Source organism: Podarcis filfolensis (assembly GCF_964270895.1).
Source record: "Podarcis filfolensis genome assembly, chromosome: 6".
In the NCBI taxonomy this organism is placed as follows: Eukaryota; Metazoa; Chordata; class Lepidosauria; order Squamata; family Lacertidae; genus Podarcis; species Podarcis filfolensis.
This window is the reverse complement of record NC_139609.1, coordinates 36,533,268-36,550,959: the sequence shown is the minus strand read 5'-3', so window position 1 is coordinate 36,550,959 and position 17,692 is coordinate 36,533,268. Positions and strand designations below refer to the sequence as shown.

The following is a 17,692-nucleotide window of genomic DNA, read 5'->3' as shown; positions in this document are numbered from 1 at the left end:
TTAATAGCCCAAAGAGATGTGTAATACCTGTGAATTTGATATTATTGCCAGATGATGCAAACTGTGAAATTTGTTACTTAAAGATCTTTCATGGCTTTTGCATTTTTTAATTATCAGATTGCCTTTAAACATGCTTATTTTGAGCAAAGAAAGCAGACAACTCCCTATTTATTTATTTTGCCCATGTCACGGGTTGTACTCTCTGCTCTGCAGTATGAGTCATTCCTATCTTGAATACTGATGATCTATAGCTCTGAAATGACATAACATGTATCTCTGTATCATGTATTATTGCTTTATTTGAATTTATATTACTTTTCTACCACTGTAGGGCATTGCAAACTTGGGCTCCATTGTAGAATTTAGTGCAATTTAATTTCCTCATATTTTCCAGCAAAGTTTATTGCAATCTGTTCCTGCTATCCATTTACTGTCCAGGACACCAACTCTGAACCACTTTAGGAACTGGAGGGTAAAGGGCCTTTGTTCAAATTATGAATTTTAGCAGCACCCTGTGGGACACCAAAAATTGGCAACCCTCCATCTTGTGTGTCGGGACGCGGGTGGCGCTGTGGTCTAAACCACAGAGCCTAGGGCTTGCCAATTGGAAGGTTGGCAGTTCGAATCCCCACGACGGGGTGAGCTCCCGTTGCTCGGTCCCTGCTCCTGCCAACCTAGCAGTTCGAAAGCACTTCAAAGTGCAAGAAGATAAATAGGTACCGCTGTGGCGGGACGGTAAACAGTGTTTCCATGTGCTGCTCTGGTTCCACAGAAGCAGCTTGGACATGCTGGCCACATGACCTGGAAGCTGTACGCCGGCTCCCTCGGCCAGTAAAGCGAGATGAGCGCTGCAATCCCAGAGTCATTTGTGACTGGACTTAATGGTCAGGGGTCCCTTTACCTTTATCACTTTGTGTGCTCCATTCTAAATCATAATCATGGCATCCCCAGTGGCACCTCTGAGGCGCCCGGTGTGATGGAACTGGTTGCACTCCCTTAAATCCTCCTCTGTGGGCAGAGGCTAGGAAAAAAGAATTTCCCTATAGCATTGCACCAGGTGGTAGCCACTGAGATAAAAGTTCATGCAACAACAGTACTTGAGAGGGTTAACAGCTCAGGAGGGTCCACCTGCTTCCAGAGGCAGCATGGAAGGAAGAATTCCCTGGAGTTTGTTAGTGTATTTTGGTAAGACGCTTGACTGTTGTTGGAGGCTCGAAGCCTCCTCAGTTGTGCATTAAAATAAATGGTCACATCCTTTTAATTAAAAGCAGGGACTGTCTTTACAGTAACATATGATGAGCTTGCTGGATCAGGCCAATGGTCCATCTAGTTCAGCATTTTGTTCTCACAGTGGCCAACCAGTTGCCTGTGGGCAGCCTGTAAGCAGGACCTGACTGCAAGGAGTTTCCAGCAGCTTGTACTCAGAAGGATACCAGCAGCAGTTCAGGGATTAGCAGTGTTCCTCTGAGGTGCTAAAGTTTTGGCACCTGTCTGAGAGAACCAACCCCTGAGGTCTTTCCTGGATGTGCCATGGATTCCATCTGATATACAAAGTACTTTATCCCTAAGCCAGGCTTCCTCAACCTTGGCCCTCCAGATATTTTGAGACTACAATTCCCATCATCCCTGACCACTGGTCCTGCTAGCTAGGGATCATGGGAATTGTAGGCCAAAAACATCTGGAGGGCCGAAGGTGAGGAAGCCTGGTGTAAGCCATGGATAGCAGCCAATGAGGTGCATTCCAGATGTTTTGGACTTCAACTCCCATCAGCCCCAGCCAATACTGTCAATGGCCAGCAATGGTGGCAGCTGTAGTCCACAACACCAGGAGGCAACACATTGGCTCTTCCTGCCCTAAAAGCTGTGATATCTCCATAAACCCTAAAGAGCTAATGGTGACCCTTATATCTATAAAGATTGATAACAACTTTTTAAAAACAAAATTATCATCTCTGGGTGTCACTTTCTGCACAGATTTTAAAACAAACCATGCAAATCCTCTAAGTGCTGATTCAGAAAAGTTTCATGAAATGATGGTCCATCATTACACAAATGCATCATTAGAGAAACAAATCTTTTAAGGCTATTAAATTGATGTATTACTGTCAATCATCAAAGTGGTGTTGCTACAATGACGCGAGAATAGTAAGCAACAGTAATGCCAGCATAAAGCTGTCCATTTCCAGAGAACATTCTCTATCTTGTAATAAATCAAAAATTTTATAGTAAACTGCACTGCAGTTTCCCTTTAATACTAAGTGGCAATCCTCAAACAGCACTTTATTGAAAAAGTATATTTTTATTTTCTATTCAGAGATAAAATGACTCATAGGGACTATTTATATTTTTCCTAGAAGCACAGTGTCCAGTTCACTGCTGTTTCAAAATTGCTAGTTTTGAAGCTAGTGTACATATTGGTTTTAAAACTGAAAAAGCCAGGTTTAATTCCCTACCACCACTCTCAAAGTTATATTAACTTTTTATCATTGAGCCGAACTGCTGTCAGGCTAAATTATATATAACTGAGATCCATAAAGTCACCATACTCTGAAGTAACTTTGAATTTTCCTTTAACAGTCATTTTACCACAGCATCCTTACCCAGCTGTTGTGCTAGGATACATTAGGGTATTGATTTTGCTGCCTTAGAGGTAGAATCTTGATACAAAGGATGTCTATCTACATTTTAATACTCTTGATGTAGATAAAAACAGCTGCTCTCGGTTGGAAATAGCATAAGATACTGAAACAAATAGACCAGATGGATATCTGTACACTATATAGATAGCAGCATGGTCAGACGTCCTTCTGTTGTGTATGAGAAGGAGAAGGAGAAGGAGAAGGAGACGAAGAAGAAGAAGAAAAGTCAGGCTACCTATACTACAGGTGCAAAGGTTCAGTGTTCACCGGAGATCAACAAAACAGCCAGGGATAGAGTTAATTCTCTTCCATGTTTTTGTTCAGAATGTTCCCATGTCACAAGCATGGCCCAAGCAATATACTTCCCATCTTCACCTTCGTGATAAGATGTTTACTCTGATCCTGGGCATGTTGACTCTGAAATACATTCTCCTGGCTTCAGATGGGAGTACTGAGAAGTAAGTATGCATAGGAGTGCGGGCTTAATTGCTGACTTCCTTTTCCTGCTAACAGCTGAAGATCGCAGCAACCGTGGATGAAGCATTTTCAATAAATATCCCCCTACAGCTTGTGGCCATGAAGCCAAATAAGAAGCCTTCACAATTTGATGCCAGATAAAGCCCGGTAGACATGTATAGCAGTCTACCAAGGGTTAAGACCCTTCTTTTCACTACTTGTTAGGAGCTCTGAATACTAAAGTCACAACCCATCACCGGTGCAGTGTTCTCATTCTGCTTTAACACAGGCCTGGGTTAGCCTTGCAGCACACCTGGTTTACTGCCACTGATCAAGGAAAAGTCTGTGGGTCGGTGGCAGAGCATCTCCTTTGCAATGCAGCAGGTCCCAGGTTCAATCCCCAGCATCTCCAGGTAGTGCTATCTCCTGTCTGAAATCCTGGAGAGTTGCATACTGAATTTCCTATCTTCCTAGTATTTTCTCTACCCAGAAGCACACCTATTCCACATGTTGCAGCTTCGTCATACTAGCACAAGACTGAGCATCTGTGAGGCTGATTGCCATTATTCTTATTAATGACCTGCTTGCCCAAGGTTTGCATTCAGTCTGAGTTAAATATATACTTATCACATCTAGCTATTCCAGTGGTGGTCCCTCCATTTTTAACATGGCTCTTTTAAGGAATGAAGAATATTCTTAGGGCTTTGGAGAGCTAACAGATCTTGTGAAGCCTTATTACTTGGTCACAACAAATCTTAAGTCCCTGAACATTACAGATGCTGAAATAAATGTTACAATTATTTTGTCATTGAAGCCTAGTGGGGTTTTTTAATAGTTAAGAAAAGCCTTTCAAAAAAGGCCGAAGCGTTAGAATGGCAGCAGAATATATGCAGACCTAGAAAGAGCAACTCACCCTCAACAACAAGGAACAATAGAATAAAGGGTCAGTAATAATAATAATAATAATAATAATAATAATAATAATAATAAATAAATTTTATTTATACCCCACCCTCCCCAGCCAAGACCGGGCTCAGGGCGGCTAACACCAGGTATAAAAACACTTGATTAAAATACAACTTAAAAACAAGATTAAAATACAACATTAAAATGCAGCCTCATTTCAGTAGAAACTCAAATCAAAAACTTTTTGGGGGATGAAAACGTCAAAGTAGGTGGTGTGTCCAAAATGTCATCATACCTAACCAACATCTCTGCTGCAGAATTCTCATATCATGTTCCTACCCATTATTGCACATGATCCAGGACAGAAGAAAGTGACAGAGATGTCTAAAGACTTAGACTAGATAAGTCCCTGAGTCCCTGTCAGGGGGGAAAGGGTGGGGAATGAATGAATGATAGTCAAGCCACATGATGTTCCTATGGTCACATGCAATGTTGGCATTGGAAGGAAGGATAAATGTCCACATGGCAAATGTGTTATGGACATTGTGGCATAAAACAGCACAGAATGTGGAATGCTACCCTATCAGATGCCAAGGAAATAAACAACTATTTGACTTTTAGAAGACATCTCAAGGCAGTCCTGTATAGGGAAGTTTTTTGTGTTTTATATTTTTTTGTGGTTTTAGTATTTTGTTGGGAGCTGCCCAGAATCGATCTGGCCCCTACTACCATCAGAATCCTCCCTTTGAGTTTTACCCAGTTACAAATACTTAATCTAAGCTGTTGGGACAGGATGAAATAGTCCCTATCCAGTACTCTCATCTCCCCCTACTAAGACATGAAAGTAAATATGAAATACATGCCACAGACTGAGATTGAGATAAATAGCTTTCAGCAGACCAGGGCAATTATTCATAATGGCCTAATGTCCAATTTTCTATTTTCCTACATGAAAAATGAGAGTCCTCTGAGCTTTTGGCTATTCCTGGCCAAGTCAGAGTTGATTCGTCCTGCCGTGGTTTGCCACTGAAGGATTTCTGGCTAATCTCCAGACCCATTCCAACTTAGCTGCAGGGAACAGATGTTTCACCTCATTCCTTCATCTCTCACCTGGAAGATAAGAGCAGTTCTGGTGCCCATAATCAAGCTGTTGCCTGCCAGCAGAATAATGATGGCATAAGGGAGGTATGTCAGTGCTCATCAAATAAAACCACTGAATTGTTTTACACTGTTTCCCCATAACACACACACACGTATGAAAATGTCTGCAACGAATTCTTTCAGTCATCTAGAAAATTCACTATGATCTGTATCTCTCACCATTACAAAGAGAATATGAATCTGGAGCTGACCAATTTAAAAGAGAACAAACCCAGAGTTGTCCCAGTTTCCACATTGTTCCATTTGTTTCCTATAGCATGGGACAGTTGAATCCTTCCCTTGTCTCCAAGAAGGGAGCCATGACAATGTTTTCCGTCTAGCTTTCATAATTCCAGCTATTACAACATTATGGTGTCTTGGGCCACAGGATGCTTTAGCTGAGATTCCTGCATTGCAAGGGGTTGGACTAGATGACCCTTGGGTCCCTTTCAACTCTTCTATGAGTCTATGCTAAACAAACTGGAAGTAGTAGGAAGAGAGAAGTTTTTCTGCAACAGGAACCTCTGAAATTCAATGGTCAGTTTAAGGGTCATTGGACATATGATGGATAAAAAACATATACAAAGTGTGTGCTTTTCAACACCAGGTCAGTCAATTTGTCCATCTAGCCCATTATTGTCTCCTATGACTAGTAACACCTCTGAGGGTCACAGGCATGCAGTTCTTCCTGACCATATGTCAGGGACTGAATTTGGAACCACTTGGTCTACCACAGAGCTAAGGGCCATCCCTCATGTTTTATTAGTTTAAATGCCATTAATCCACATGTTGTCGCAATATTTAATATATATTTTTATACTGCATTTCCTGCAAGGAGCTCCCACCCCCACATCCATTTTCTTATTGGAACAACCCTATGAAGTAACTTAGGCTGAAACATAGCAGTGACCTATAGTCACACAGTGAGGTTTCAAACCTTAAATCTCCCTGATCCTGGTCTGATTCCCAGTGTAGAAAGATCAGTCTGCATACATGGATGGAAGTTCTTCAAACATGGCATGTGCCCTCACAAGCAGACTTTATTTTGTGTACATTCTTTCTCCCTAACATGCATCAGTGTTCTAAGATACTTAAGATTGCTGTTAAATAAAACCAGTATAATAGCCACCTGAAGGATGGGTTTATAGCTGTGCTGCTGCTGAATTTCTTTGATACAATAGGATTGAGTTCTGATATGCCTATCCTTGATCTTGTCTTGCATATACCTATGATCATGCAGAGGGAATTAGCAGAGAAGTATGGCATACACAGTTACATGATCATAGCAATTTCCCAAAACCACATAGCAGTAGTTTTTGGAAACCATGATTGTAGGAATTAGTGCAACCCAGCTCACCAGCGTACAGTTGTGTTTCCTCCTTATGAATACAGGCGTGTGTGCTCAATATCATTGTGCAGAGTATGGCAGCAGCCTTCACACAATAGCAGCCTTCATAATGACATTTTTGCACTAATGCGCTCTAGCAAGGCTTCTACAGGAAGTATTCTCTCTCTTTCTCCATTCAGTTGACTAGCAATGCCTTTTGTCCAGTAATTGAATTGAATCAACTCCTAGACAGCCCCATCATTTGAGTGCTCTGAAGATGTATTACACTAATATATCGTCAGAATGACAGTGCTATGATGATACATTAGTGTAATACATCTTCAGAGCTTTAGTGCTGTCCAGAAATAATAGGGATTGTATTGGATAGAGTTCAGTTACGGCACGTGCATACACACACACACACACAGAGAGAGAGAGAGAGAGAGAGAGAGAGAGAGAGAGAGAGAGAGAATGAATCAGAACCGAAATTTGCTAATGGGGAGGGGATTCCTCCAGGATGAAAGAGCAACAAAGCTAATCCTGAAGCACAGGCTGGCGATATCACTGAACTGCAAATGTTTAGTGTTATTACGGGAATTTTATGCTGTGTTGCAATTATGCTCCCCAGCACACTGTTATTATTCTGTCCCTTGTTATTTTCAGCTGTAGCCCGTGCATCCTCCACACCTCTGCGATTCAGATATGCTTGGTGTATTTTAATTTTAGCCATTTACAAAGAAATCATTGCCAGCTTTTTCCTTTTCCTTTACATGTGTTGCATTTGTTGTATTACAGCACCTTGCTTTGTGACAGGAAAACAAAACACAACCTTGAACCTCTTGGTAACATCATAAAGTTTTTACATGCTGTGAAATAGTTCCTGAAACTGCTTTTTTCATACATTCACCTGTGGGTTTAGGGTCAAACATACTTGCCATTCAGTGCTTAGGAAGGCTCTCCTTGCAGAAAAAGAAAGGCTTTTATTGGTGGCAGGCATTATTAGCACAGAGGACAAAGAGATTCAGGCAGGAAGAGGAAGTGAAATGCTGCAATCTCTTCTTATAGAGACACACAGGCACATCACAGAAACTGAAAGGCTGCTTTGCAGATAGGGTTCCACCAGTGCTCCCCGCCCCCTCTTTAGGGGGTACTCAAGGGCATGCAATACTGGTACCTCTCTTTTTTTGGTTAAAAAGTGTGTTCCCGCACCTATTTTGGGGGGGCTCCACTACTGTATTTCTGACACACCAAGATCCTCAATCTCATGTTTCATGTTGAAGAAGCAGGATGTGACATAGATTCCTTGCAGGGAGACCACAAAACAGCATACAAACTAATATACTTCAGTTTCTTGGCCTGGCTTTATGGGAATGAGCAGTGTGACGGTACATGAAGCTAAAATCCCAGGCAAATTGCTTCTCCGCTGTGCCTCCTGCTGCCACACAAACCTTGGCCTCCTCTTCTGATTTGTCTGGAGGAAAACAAACCATAAGACTGGGTTCAAGTGATGTGGCAAGTGAGGCCACTGCCTGTCTCCTAGCAGAAGTAGAGGAAGAGCAAAGCGACCATGATTTCAATACACTACATCGAGCTATAGTTCAACTATGGTTAATGTAATGTGCAAACCACATCACTGTATCCGTGATGAAATAACAGCATCTCCAACTGGAGAGGTACTTCAGGGCACAGAACCCTAGAATTTTGAGTCAAAATGATCTTACCACTTCTGCAATTGGGCATTAAGTTACTAGTTCTCAGTGTCTGATACAGACACACTTCATAAAGGAGGTCATTCCACAGCTTAGGGGTATCCACAGAGAAGACCCTGTATTGTGCCTCCACTCCGCAAACCATAGCTTGACAGAATTGGCAACAAGGGCCTCGCCAGCTCATCTTAACTGCTTGTGGGTTTCCCACAAGCATCTGGTTGACCACTGTGAGAACAGGATGCTGGACTAGATGGGCCCTTGGAATGATCCAGCAGGTTTCTCTTCAGTTCTTATGTTGAGACTCGGGCAGTTTGATATCAATAATTTTAACATCCTCAGTGATAGTTAAGTGCTAGAGCTATTGGAAATAATAGGACACAATAGGCTGAAAGAGTAATAACTATGTTGATTTCAATGGGTCAACTCTCAATATGACTTAGTCTGACACGATTCTTGATAAATTCTGCACTTTTCCATTGTTTTCTATGGGCAGCTTTCATTTCTGCTTTGGGTGAGACTAAAGGCATGGCAACCAAGTGAACCCGGGATTTAGGTGTGAACTGCATATGCCTAATCACTCCTTCTTATCTTATCTTCCCTTTCCTATACCTCTATCTACTATTCTTAAATGCATGGTAAGGGTAGAAACCCTTGAGATCTGCAATGGGCACGAGTTAACATTTTCAGATTGTACCAGCAGTGATATACCTTTTACTCATTCTTGGAAAGACGAGTCTTAATTTCTCTAATAGGCATTGATCTCCCCCTTGAACTTGCTATCGAATTAACGATGAGCCTGATTTAGCAGCAAATAGAAATCTTGCAGTCTCCTTCACATGAATGGGGGCAAATGCTAAACACCTTTTTTGTGTGTGTGCGTAGGAAATTTTGTGTTACAGTCACCTGAGTAAACTGCTTCTGAGAATATCATTTTCATTACAAACAGTGGTGATTACACTGCACAATTTGGTTCCATATGAACCATGTCATATTACTGTGGATGCATTAACAGCATACATTTAAAGCACTTTAAACAGTCATACATTTAAAGCACTTTAAACAGATCTACCAAAGAATTCTGAGAGCTGCAGTTTTTTAAGGGTGCTAAGAATTACAATTCCCAGACTTGGCTGGCAAGAGGGATTGGTTGTTAAACCCTCTGAGAATTGTAGCTCTGTGATGGGAATAGGGATCTCCTAACAATTCTCAGCACATTTAACAAACTACAGCTCCCAGAATTATTCGGGGGGAAGCTATGGCTGTTTAAAGCAGCATGGTGCCTGTGGCCTATGTTTGGATATCACCATCAACTCCTACCAAACACACACATGTCCATCACTTTAAAATTAATATTTTACAAGTGCTCAAACATATATTTTTTTTGGCTTGCAGGGCCAGTTCTCTAGTCAAGCTATACACATCTGGTTTATTATTCCAACAATTTAACCTGCTCATCTTCTAGGCCATAGGTTCCCTCATCCGACAACAACACCCTTCAGTTATTTGCACAGACCACAAAGGACTGCCCCTAAGGACACCGAATGGACACTGAAATCAGGTATTAAGAATTGAATGGACAAACATTTCAAAAACCCCTAACACATCAGGGAACGCTTGGTGAAATACGCATTAGATGAATTACATTGCAGAGGAGGGATATTTGCTTTTCTCTCGTGCCATTTCTGATCTTACTGTCATTCATGCAGGATTAATATACGTTATTGTACATTAATGTGTTGTCTATTATTGCCCCTATCATGACCACATATTTGGTGTTAATAGGAAAAGGCTGTATGCCCACAGGATGTTTCCTCATAATCAGGGACACTGGTGGGTCATAGGGCTCCTTCTATCTTTAGCCGTATGCATATGGAGCTCTCGTTCTTTAATGCTTTACAGAAAAGGAGGCAAGTTTACAGTGGTGCCCCGCAAGACGAATGCCTCGCAAAACGAAAAACGCGCAAGACAAAAGGGTTTGTCGGTTTTTGCGTCGCTTCGCAAGACGATTTTCCCTATGGGCTTGCTTCGCAAGACGAAACGTCTTGCGAGTTCTTGCGAGTTTGTTTCCTTTTTCTTAAAGCTGCTAAGCCGCTAAGCCGTTAATAGCCGCTAAGCCGCTAATAGCCGTGCTTCGCAAGACGAAAAAACCGCAAGACGAAGAGACTCGTGGAACGGATTAATTTCGTCTTGCGAGGCACCACTGTATATTCACTTAGGTACATTGGAAGTCCAACCAAATTGATAAGATGGGAATAAACGAAAGACAAGAGACATAAAAAGAACCCATCCAGAAAGCTAAAGCTGGAGTGAAATATGAGTGCAACAGGTCTGAAGTATCGTTCTCCAGGCCCATTAACCCATTTCACAATTAAAGGCCTTATCCTGCTTTGTAAAGCAGGAAAAGGCCTTTAACTGGAGGATTAATTCATATCCTTTAGCTTCCTTCCTTCCCTTTGTCTAAGTCAGTCTTCATGCACCGGTTAATTAGACTTATTGGCAATTAAGTTCTCATACCATGATAAAGAGCCAGCCTTTAAGGTGCTAGAGGATTATGTGACTCTCCCCACACCCTACTCTGCCAGTCTGACCAAGGCATTCTGCTGAATTTTGTTTATTCATTGTATTAGTGGAGTTAAGCTTTCAAAAGGCAGAGCGCTAGTGAGTTATAGGGAAAGCGCCATATCTGCAAGAACGGCTGAGCAACTGAGTGAGGTCTCTGGGGCTTTATTTACATTACCTTCATCAAAGGGGAAAAACAACAACCCAACTACTTGAAAGGATGCTGCATGCTGGAACACCATTCTTGCCACTCTGATGCATAAAAAAAACCATGCCATGATACTTAGATCTGATTGTTTGGAGCATCTTGATGCCAGCACCATACATTCCCAGAAGCAACTGGGGATTACGTGGAGATGGTACATAGGATCAGAAGGGCAAAACAGTGACCAACTCCACATGTTGCAGTGAGATAGAGCTAAACCATCACACCTGGAGGCCATTTCAACATGGCTACACAATAAAGGTAATGTGTAAGCCGATTTGAAGAGAAATTGCAGTAGCTCATTCCTTGGAGGGCTTTGAGAAGGTTGGAGAGCAAGCGCTGCAATGCAGCTCCTCTGACTTAACATTTCTAGCTCTTGCTTTCAAAAAATGGAAAGTATAATAAGCATGCTGTGCATACAAGTGTTAGGAGGCAGAATTATGTCTCAGACAACCCCAAATTCTTTTAAGATTCCAGTTTCATTCTTCACCTATTGATGTTGCACTTTGCTCTTAAATGTCAGAACAAAATAACTAATACCTGCAATTTATTCAGATGACATTTCAACAATATAAGATTTTCAGATTACAAGCTTCTGTTCCATGTTCCTTCTAGTGTTACACTAAATGTGTAGATTTGGCGGATTTACATAATAGCTTCAGATAATGAATATTTATAATAATGAATGAATTTACATAATGACTGCAAGTTAAACATGCCCCATTAAAACTCATGCTCTAATTTATGTACTAAGTTAAAATAACTTTACAGTTTATTTTCATTCATATTAGACTAACAGTTTTTCCTCAACAAAAAGCAATGTACCAACCTCTGCCAAGTGGAAACTATACAAAGTGGTTATTTTCCCCCTCTTCAAATTATACTGCATTTTATAGTTTGCACTGTGAAGTGCCGATTCCATGGCCGTATACACATTGTCATTTACTCTGGCTCCAGTGCACTCCCACCAGTGGTGTTTGAAGCCAAGTACACATGATTTCAGCAGCAATCCATATCAATGTGCAGTCTCATGAATAGCGGGGCAGTTACATGCATGGGGAAGCCAAACATGTAATGTGCATCAGGTAATATGTAAACATGCCCACCCCCCTCTCTGCAATGTGAAATTGTAACTTGAAATGCAGCGAAGAGCAATAACCTTGCTGCATGTTATGACGCTAATATAAACATAGTCTGTGTCTAATCTGCTCCCTTGTAGGCATGCTTAACATTGTGGGACTTACTTCTGCATGAACATGGATAGGATTGTACTGAAGCGGTGTTATGAATGTGGAACACTACAAAAAGAGAGACTGTATTGACTCTCATATTCAGTAGAAAAATGGCACTAATTCATACTGACTCAGGTCAATGGTACATTATCTCAGGTATGCCAACTTAACCTGACCATACCAGCTCTCCATATCTCCAGGCACATGTATTTTGCCAGTCCTCTACCTTCAAGTTCTTCAAATGGACTTGTGGGACCTTATGAATGCAAGGCATGAACCCTATTTCAGAGCAACAGTCTTTGTAATTATATGGATGCTGCTGTGAATTACAGGTGAAAACTGAGGAGAAACATGAAGTGCCAATGAACCTTAGTTCATCAAGTGAACTAAAAGCAGAAGCAAAGCAAAAATCTAACGTGTGCCACATAACAAAAAACCCTGTGTTCTTTCCCCTATAAGCCCAGCTTCTTTTATTACCTATCTGATAATTTAGTTAGACTAGAAGGTTCTATTTTTTTTCCACAGCTTATTTGTGTGTGTTTTTCTAGACTCTATTTTAGGATGCCTAAAAGCTGTCTCCTTATAAATTATTTTACCCTAGCATAATTTTCTCAGTGGTAGAGGGTGACCCAGGATTTCAGCCATATCAGATTGCTAAGCAGTCACCCAAAAAAACTCTCTAGTAATGCTGATACAGTAATGTAGGTACTTGGAAGCCAGTGCCTCAAACAAGGCATGAAATATACTGCAGATGCATCTTTTCTTAAACAACAGTCTCCTTGCCATAGTCTCAGAGAATAGTTTACAGGTGTACTTCTTCCGTTTATTTTGTCAAGCTTGAAATCATCCTCATGATCAAACCTTGTTGACACGACATGAGCATCTTATGCCTCTCTGGAGTGAGATCCACCAGCATTTCTGTGCTAGAATGTACATGGTTAAACATAACTGGAGCACCCTCTGAGGCCTTATTTTAAATGAATGATTCTGTTTCTAGTTAATACTTATGTCCAAATGGAACACTATTCAGTTAAGTGTAATCAATTCATTCATTTTGTTCATTCATTAAAATGTAATTCAAGTGTTCTATGGATCTGCATGGCTGCAGTTGTGCAAATGAAACTAAATATTATCTCTACCAAAGAACTGAGACACCATGACCCCTATCTGAGTTACTTGTCTAGGGAAGACCATAGCAGAATCATAGAACTGTATAGAGTTGGAAGAGACCCAAATGCAGGAATCTCAACTAAAACATCCATTGCAGAGGCAAGGATGTTCTGGGTGGGTTGGTTTAGAGTGGAAAGTGGGGAGAGAATATTTAGTCATTTTTCTACCCATCAGATTTCTTTTCCCTTCCAATTGTTCCTATTTTACTTTTTGCAGTAACAGAGTCTTGATTTTTTTTCCTTAGGAGACTGGGAAAACATCTCTATAATGCCTTAGCGAATAGGTATCCTGCCCTAGGACAGGGGACCAAACTCAGTAGCCTGCTGTACCCTTTTTCTAGGCTTTAACTGTTTCCACAAGTTTTCGTGGGATTATACTTATTCAGGCTGCAGATTGAGGGTAGCATATTGGAACACTAACCCAAAACTTCCCTGTTATCCTAGCTCTCAACATGCAGGGGCATCTTTACTGAAAAGGATCCAGATATGCATTCTAAAGCTGTACATTCCAGGAACTCCTAAATATTTGAATCAGACTTTATTGGTTCAGCACCATCTGGCATTAACAAGTGTTTAACTTGCATTCATCTCCGCTGATTATTCCCAGTGGCTGATTACTAGAGAACATTTTTCTTCTTTAGAACATTCATGCATCAACCAATCATTCAGAATGCAAAAGGGGTGGCCACAACTGGAAAGGATCCAGAGTTCCTCCTTGTGGATCTTTTCTGCACAATCCTAATTGATTTTGTTATCAAAGGTAATTTTTTTTAGTTTCAATTTACCTAAGTAGTCCCAATTCTCATGCAATGTAGATAAATAGAAGTTTTTATGAAGACATTATTCATCAAAGGATGCTATCTCATGGGAGTAAGCTGTTCATATCTAATCTCTTGATCCAATGAGTTGGCCACATTCATCAGCAGGATCACCTGTTTACTCAGAAGGAAGTCCCAGTGTGTTAAATGGGGCTTACTTTTTAGTAAGTGTGTTTTGGGATTGAAGAAAAGACTCAAGTTACTGCCTTGATATATCTTATGAAAGAGCAGTTTATAAATATTTCTATATATAAATAAATCCTCTGCTGATTTAATCAGAAATTCAGCTGTGGGGGGACATTCCAAATTTCTCTTTGCACTGAAATTGCAAGGTGGCAGCAAGGTTCTGCTAATGTCATTTTCACAATGCAACTCAAGGCTCCATGTCGCCTTTTAGGAGAGTTCACGTCCTAGGCTCCCACTTTGAAGACTCCCCAAGGTTCCCAACACAATTTTGTTTGACATTTAGTTAAAGACCACCTTTATGAAGTAACTGATTTTTCTACTCCCTTGGTGGTCACTTAAAAAGGTTTAATTGTTGCTCTTTTAAAGGTCACTATTAGTAATTCTTTCAAGCCCTCCACTATAAAGCAAAGTGCTGCTTAGCCTTTCTTTTAGGCATGCTAGGATGTGGCTCCAGCACCTACATCCACACGAGGTTGATTTGCTATCTAAATATTGTCTAACTACCAGAATAAGCTCTTAAACCCAACACAAACTCTCCTCCTTGAAGTTGCAGTAGGTGGCCATTTTGTCAATACTATTCATCTGACACAGAGATGGCCAATGTGGTGCTCTCCAATACCATTCATGGCTGATGGGAGTTGTAGTCCATCAGCACTGACTACCCTTGATCTAGCGTCACCAACCTGCATGGCACTCTATACAGCAAGAACAAAAAGAGGAGAGGGGAAGGCAGGCCTAAGAAGTCACCACCCTGAGATGATTAGTTGTTAAGGGGGAGGAAGGGAAAAGAGGCAAACAGAGTAAAAGAATGTAGAGGAGAAAGGAATGTAGAAGAAAGGGAAGCAAAGGATGCAAATGAAACTGAACAGAACCTGTGGCTCTCTAGACTACAACTCCCATCAGCCCCAGCCAGCATCACCCAAAGACAGGGATATGAAAAGCTGTGGTCCATCAACATCTCCAATTTACTTCTCTAGTCCCCTTTTCCTCCAAGAAGCTCAATAAAGCCCCTTTTTTAATTTGCCACAAACCTTCCCTGTGAGGTAAGTAAGTTGGGTTGAAATAGAGAACAACTGGCCCAAGATCACACAGTAGGTTTCAGGGCTGAGTAAAGCCTATAGCCCTCTCTCTGCCTGAGCCTATCCCCTGCCCAACTCCCACTGTGGGAATGGAGGAGAAACAATCACTACTCACCCATTTCCTTTGGGGCCCTTCTCCTTCTAGGGTCACCTAATTCCCATGGTGGGATGGCAAAGATAGCATTGTGATGAGCAGCCTCCACCTGCCCCTGCTCACTCTAGGCCTCTCTTTCTCTATTAGCCTTGGTGCCTTCTGCACTTATGTGCATCTCCAAGATCACATATCCATCCTATCCTCCTTGAATTCCATACAACATGCAAGTTTCATGGGAAAGGGTTGCAGCTCCGTGGCAGAGGATCTGGTTTCCATGCAGAAGATACAAGGCTTGATCTCTGGCATGGCTAGGTAGGGATGGGGAGCATCTTGCCTGAAATTCTGGAGAGCTACTGCCAGACAGTGTAGACAGGAGTTTCCCAAACTTGGGTCTCAAACTGTTTTCATACTACAGTCCCCTTCATCCCTGACCACTGGTCCTGCTAGCTGGGATTGATGGGTCTCCAGCTGTTTTTGGACTACAACTCCCAAATTTGGGAAACCCTAGTGTAGACAATACTGAGCTAGATGGACCAATGGTCTGAATTAGCATAGGGCAGCTTCCCATGTTCCTATGAGACAAGGGAGTATATCTCCATTGTTCTGGCAATAGAGCTGCAATTCCACACCATGCTGCTTCTGGCAGGAAGGCAAAATTGTGGTTCCATCATCTGAGCAGGAATCCCCACTTGCAGCTTCCCTGCCACCTCCTTTGAGGCTGTTAACCTAGCTGTCTGTATTGCACCACTTCCATTGCCTGGAATCTGCATTCTCCCTTGCACAGGAAAACATCAGGGTGGAGTCTATTAAATAGTTAAATAGCCATGTGTGTTGGGTGTCTGTGTAGGGTGGAGCATGAACAGATAAAAGCTGGAAACTAACTTCAGATCTCTTGCCTGAGGCATTCAAACATGGGGAGAAAGCCTTGAAAATGTGCAGTTTCCCCCTTTCTCATTAACCAGTTTCACCTTTCCACAGGGTACTGATTTTGGCAGGAACTCAAAGCCAGAAACTGTCTGTTAACAATGAAACAAAACAAAACACACAGAAACACACATATATAGCATTTTAAAGCTAATAGCTACTCTCTGACTGCTGTCATTTATATCATAGAGTTTAGCCACCAGTATGATCCAATTAGTGATTTTAATCAAATTCTGTAACATATTTCAAATTTTCTAGCAAATTTCCAGGTTCCTGAACAACCTGGCACTTGGAATTCATATTAGACTTGTATGTAACTTAAAACAGCTGCAACAACCCAAACCGCACACAAACACACCAAAACCCCATGCACATTGTGACAGAGAATCAAATCGAGTGGATTTTGAGCATACCTGATGGAGAGATATGTCTCCAAGAAATGGAAGGGTCTGGTTTCCCTGTAGCCAAGCAGGCCAGCGTGACGTTACTTCCTTCATTCACCACAATGTCATTTGAGATATGACTTATCTTTGGAGAAACTGAAACGACACAATAAAACACAGTTAAAGATTTTCTTTAATCTGGGAAACCACTAGAGATGTTATTAAAGACGCAATACTGATATCGTTAGAATCCAGCTTCATCCCAAAGAAGAGTCACCCTTGCTCCGCAATACACAATGCAAGGTTAAGTTTATATGCCCATTTTCTATAGGGAAATATCTCTACAAAGTAGCACCTCTGCATACACACACAGGAATACATTTCCTTGATAGCTTTTAGCTGATACAACATTCAGGCTGCAATTCTAAACACACTTACCTGGACGTAGGTCCCACCAAACTTAACAAGGAATGCCTTTGTACATGGCACTGAATTATGGAGCATCACTATAAAAAACCTAGTAGGTTAATATTCCATTTATATTTCATCTTTCTTCGCCCATTATATCATTTCAACAACCCTGAGAGATAAGAACATAGGAGAAAGGCTCAGAACAATGGCCTATCTTGTCCAGCATTCTATTCTTACAGTAGCCAATCAGATTCCTGTAGGAAGCCAAGAAGCTGAACCTGACTGCTATAGCACCCTCTGTTATGTTTGACATTGACTAGTATTCAGAGGCACATTTCTCCTTACACTGAAGGTAATATATAGTCTTCATGACAAGAAGCCATTGGGTAGCTTAAGCCAGCACTGGATTTAGGGTAGTGCTGGTGGTTTCCCTGCAACAGGGCACAAAGCAGAGT

General features: G+C 41.4%; 2 protein-coding genes across 3 annotated transcripts in view; one reads left to right on the top strand and one right to left on the bottom strand.

The window, feature by feature from the left end:
• LOC310765695 (uncharacterized protein) overlaps positions 1-17,692 on the top strand; it is a 557,351-nt gene that overhangs the window by 203,111 nt on the left and 336,548 nt on the right. The window lies entirely within an intron of this gene.
• Positions 1-17,692, bottom strand: part of NEGR1 (neuronal growth regulator 1) — a 437,028-nt gene that overhangs the window by 133,062 nt on the left and 286,274 nt on the right. For both annotated transcript variants that reach the window (XM_083621043.1, XM_083621042.1), the window contains exon 3: positions 16,857-16,982. In XM_083621043.1, the coding sequence (XP_083477169.1) occupies positions 16,857-16,982 (126 nt within the window). The remainder of the gene's footprint in view (positions 1-16,856; positions 16,983-17,692) is intronic.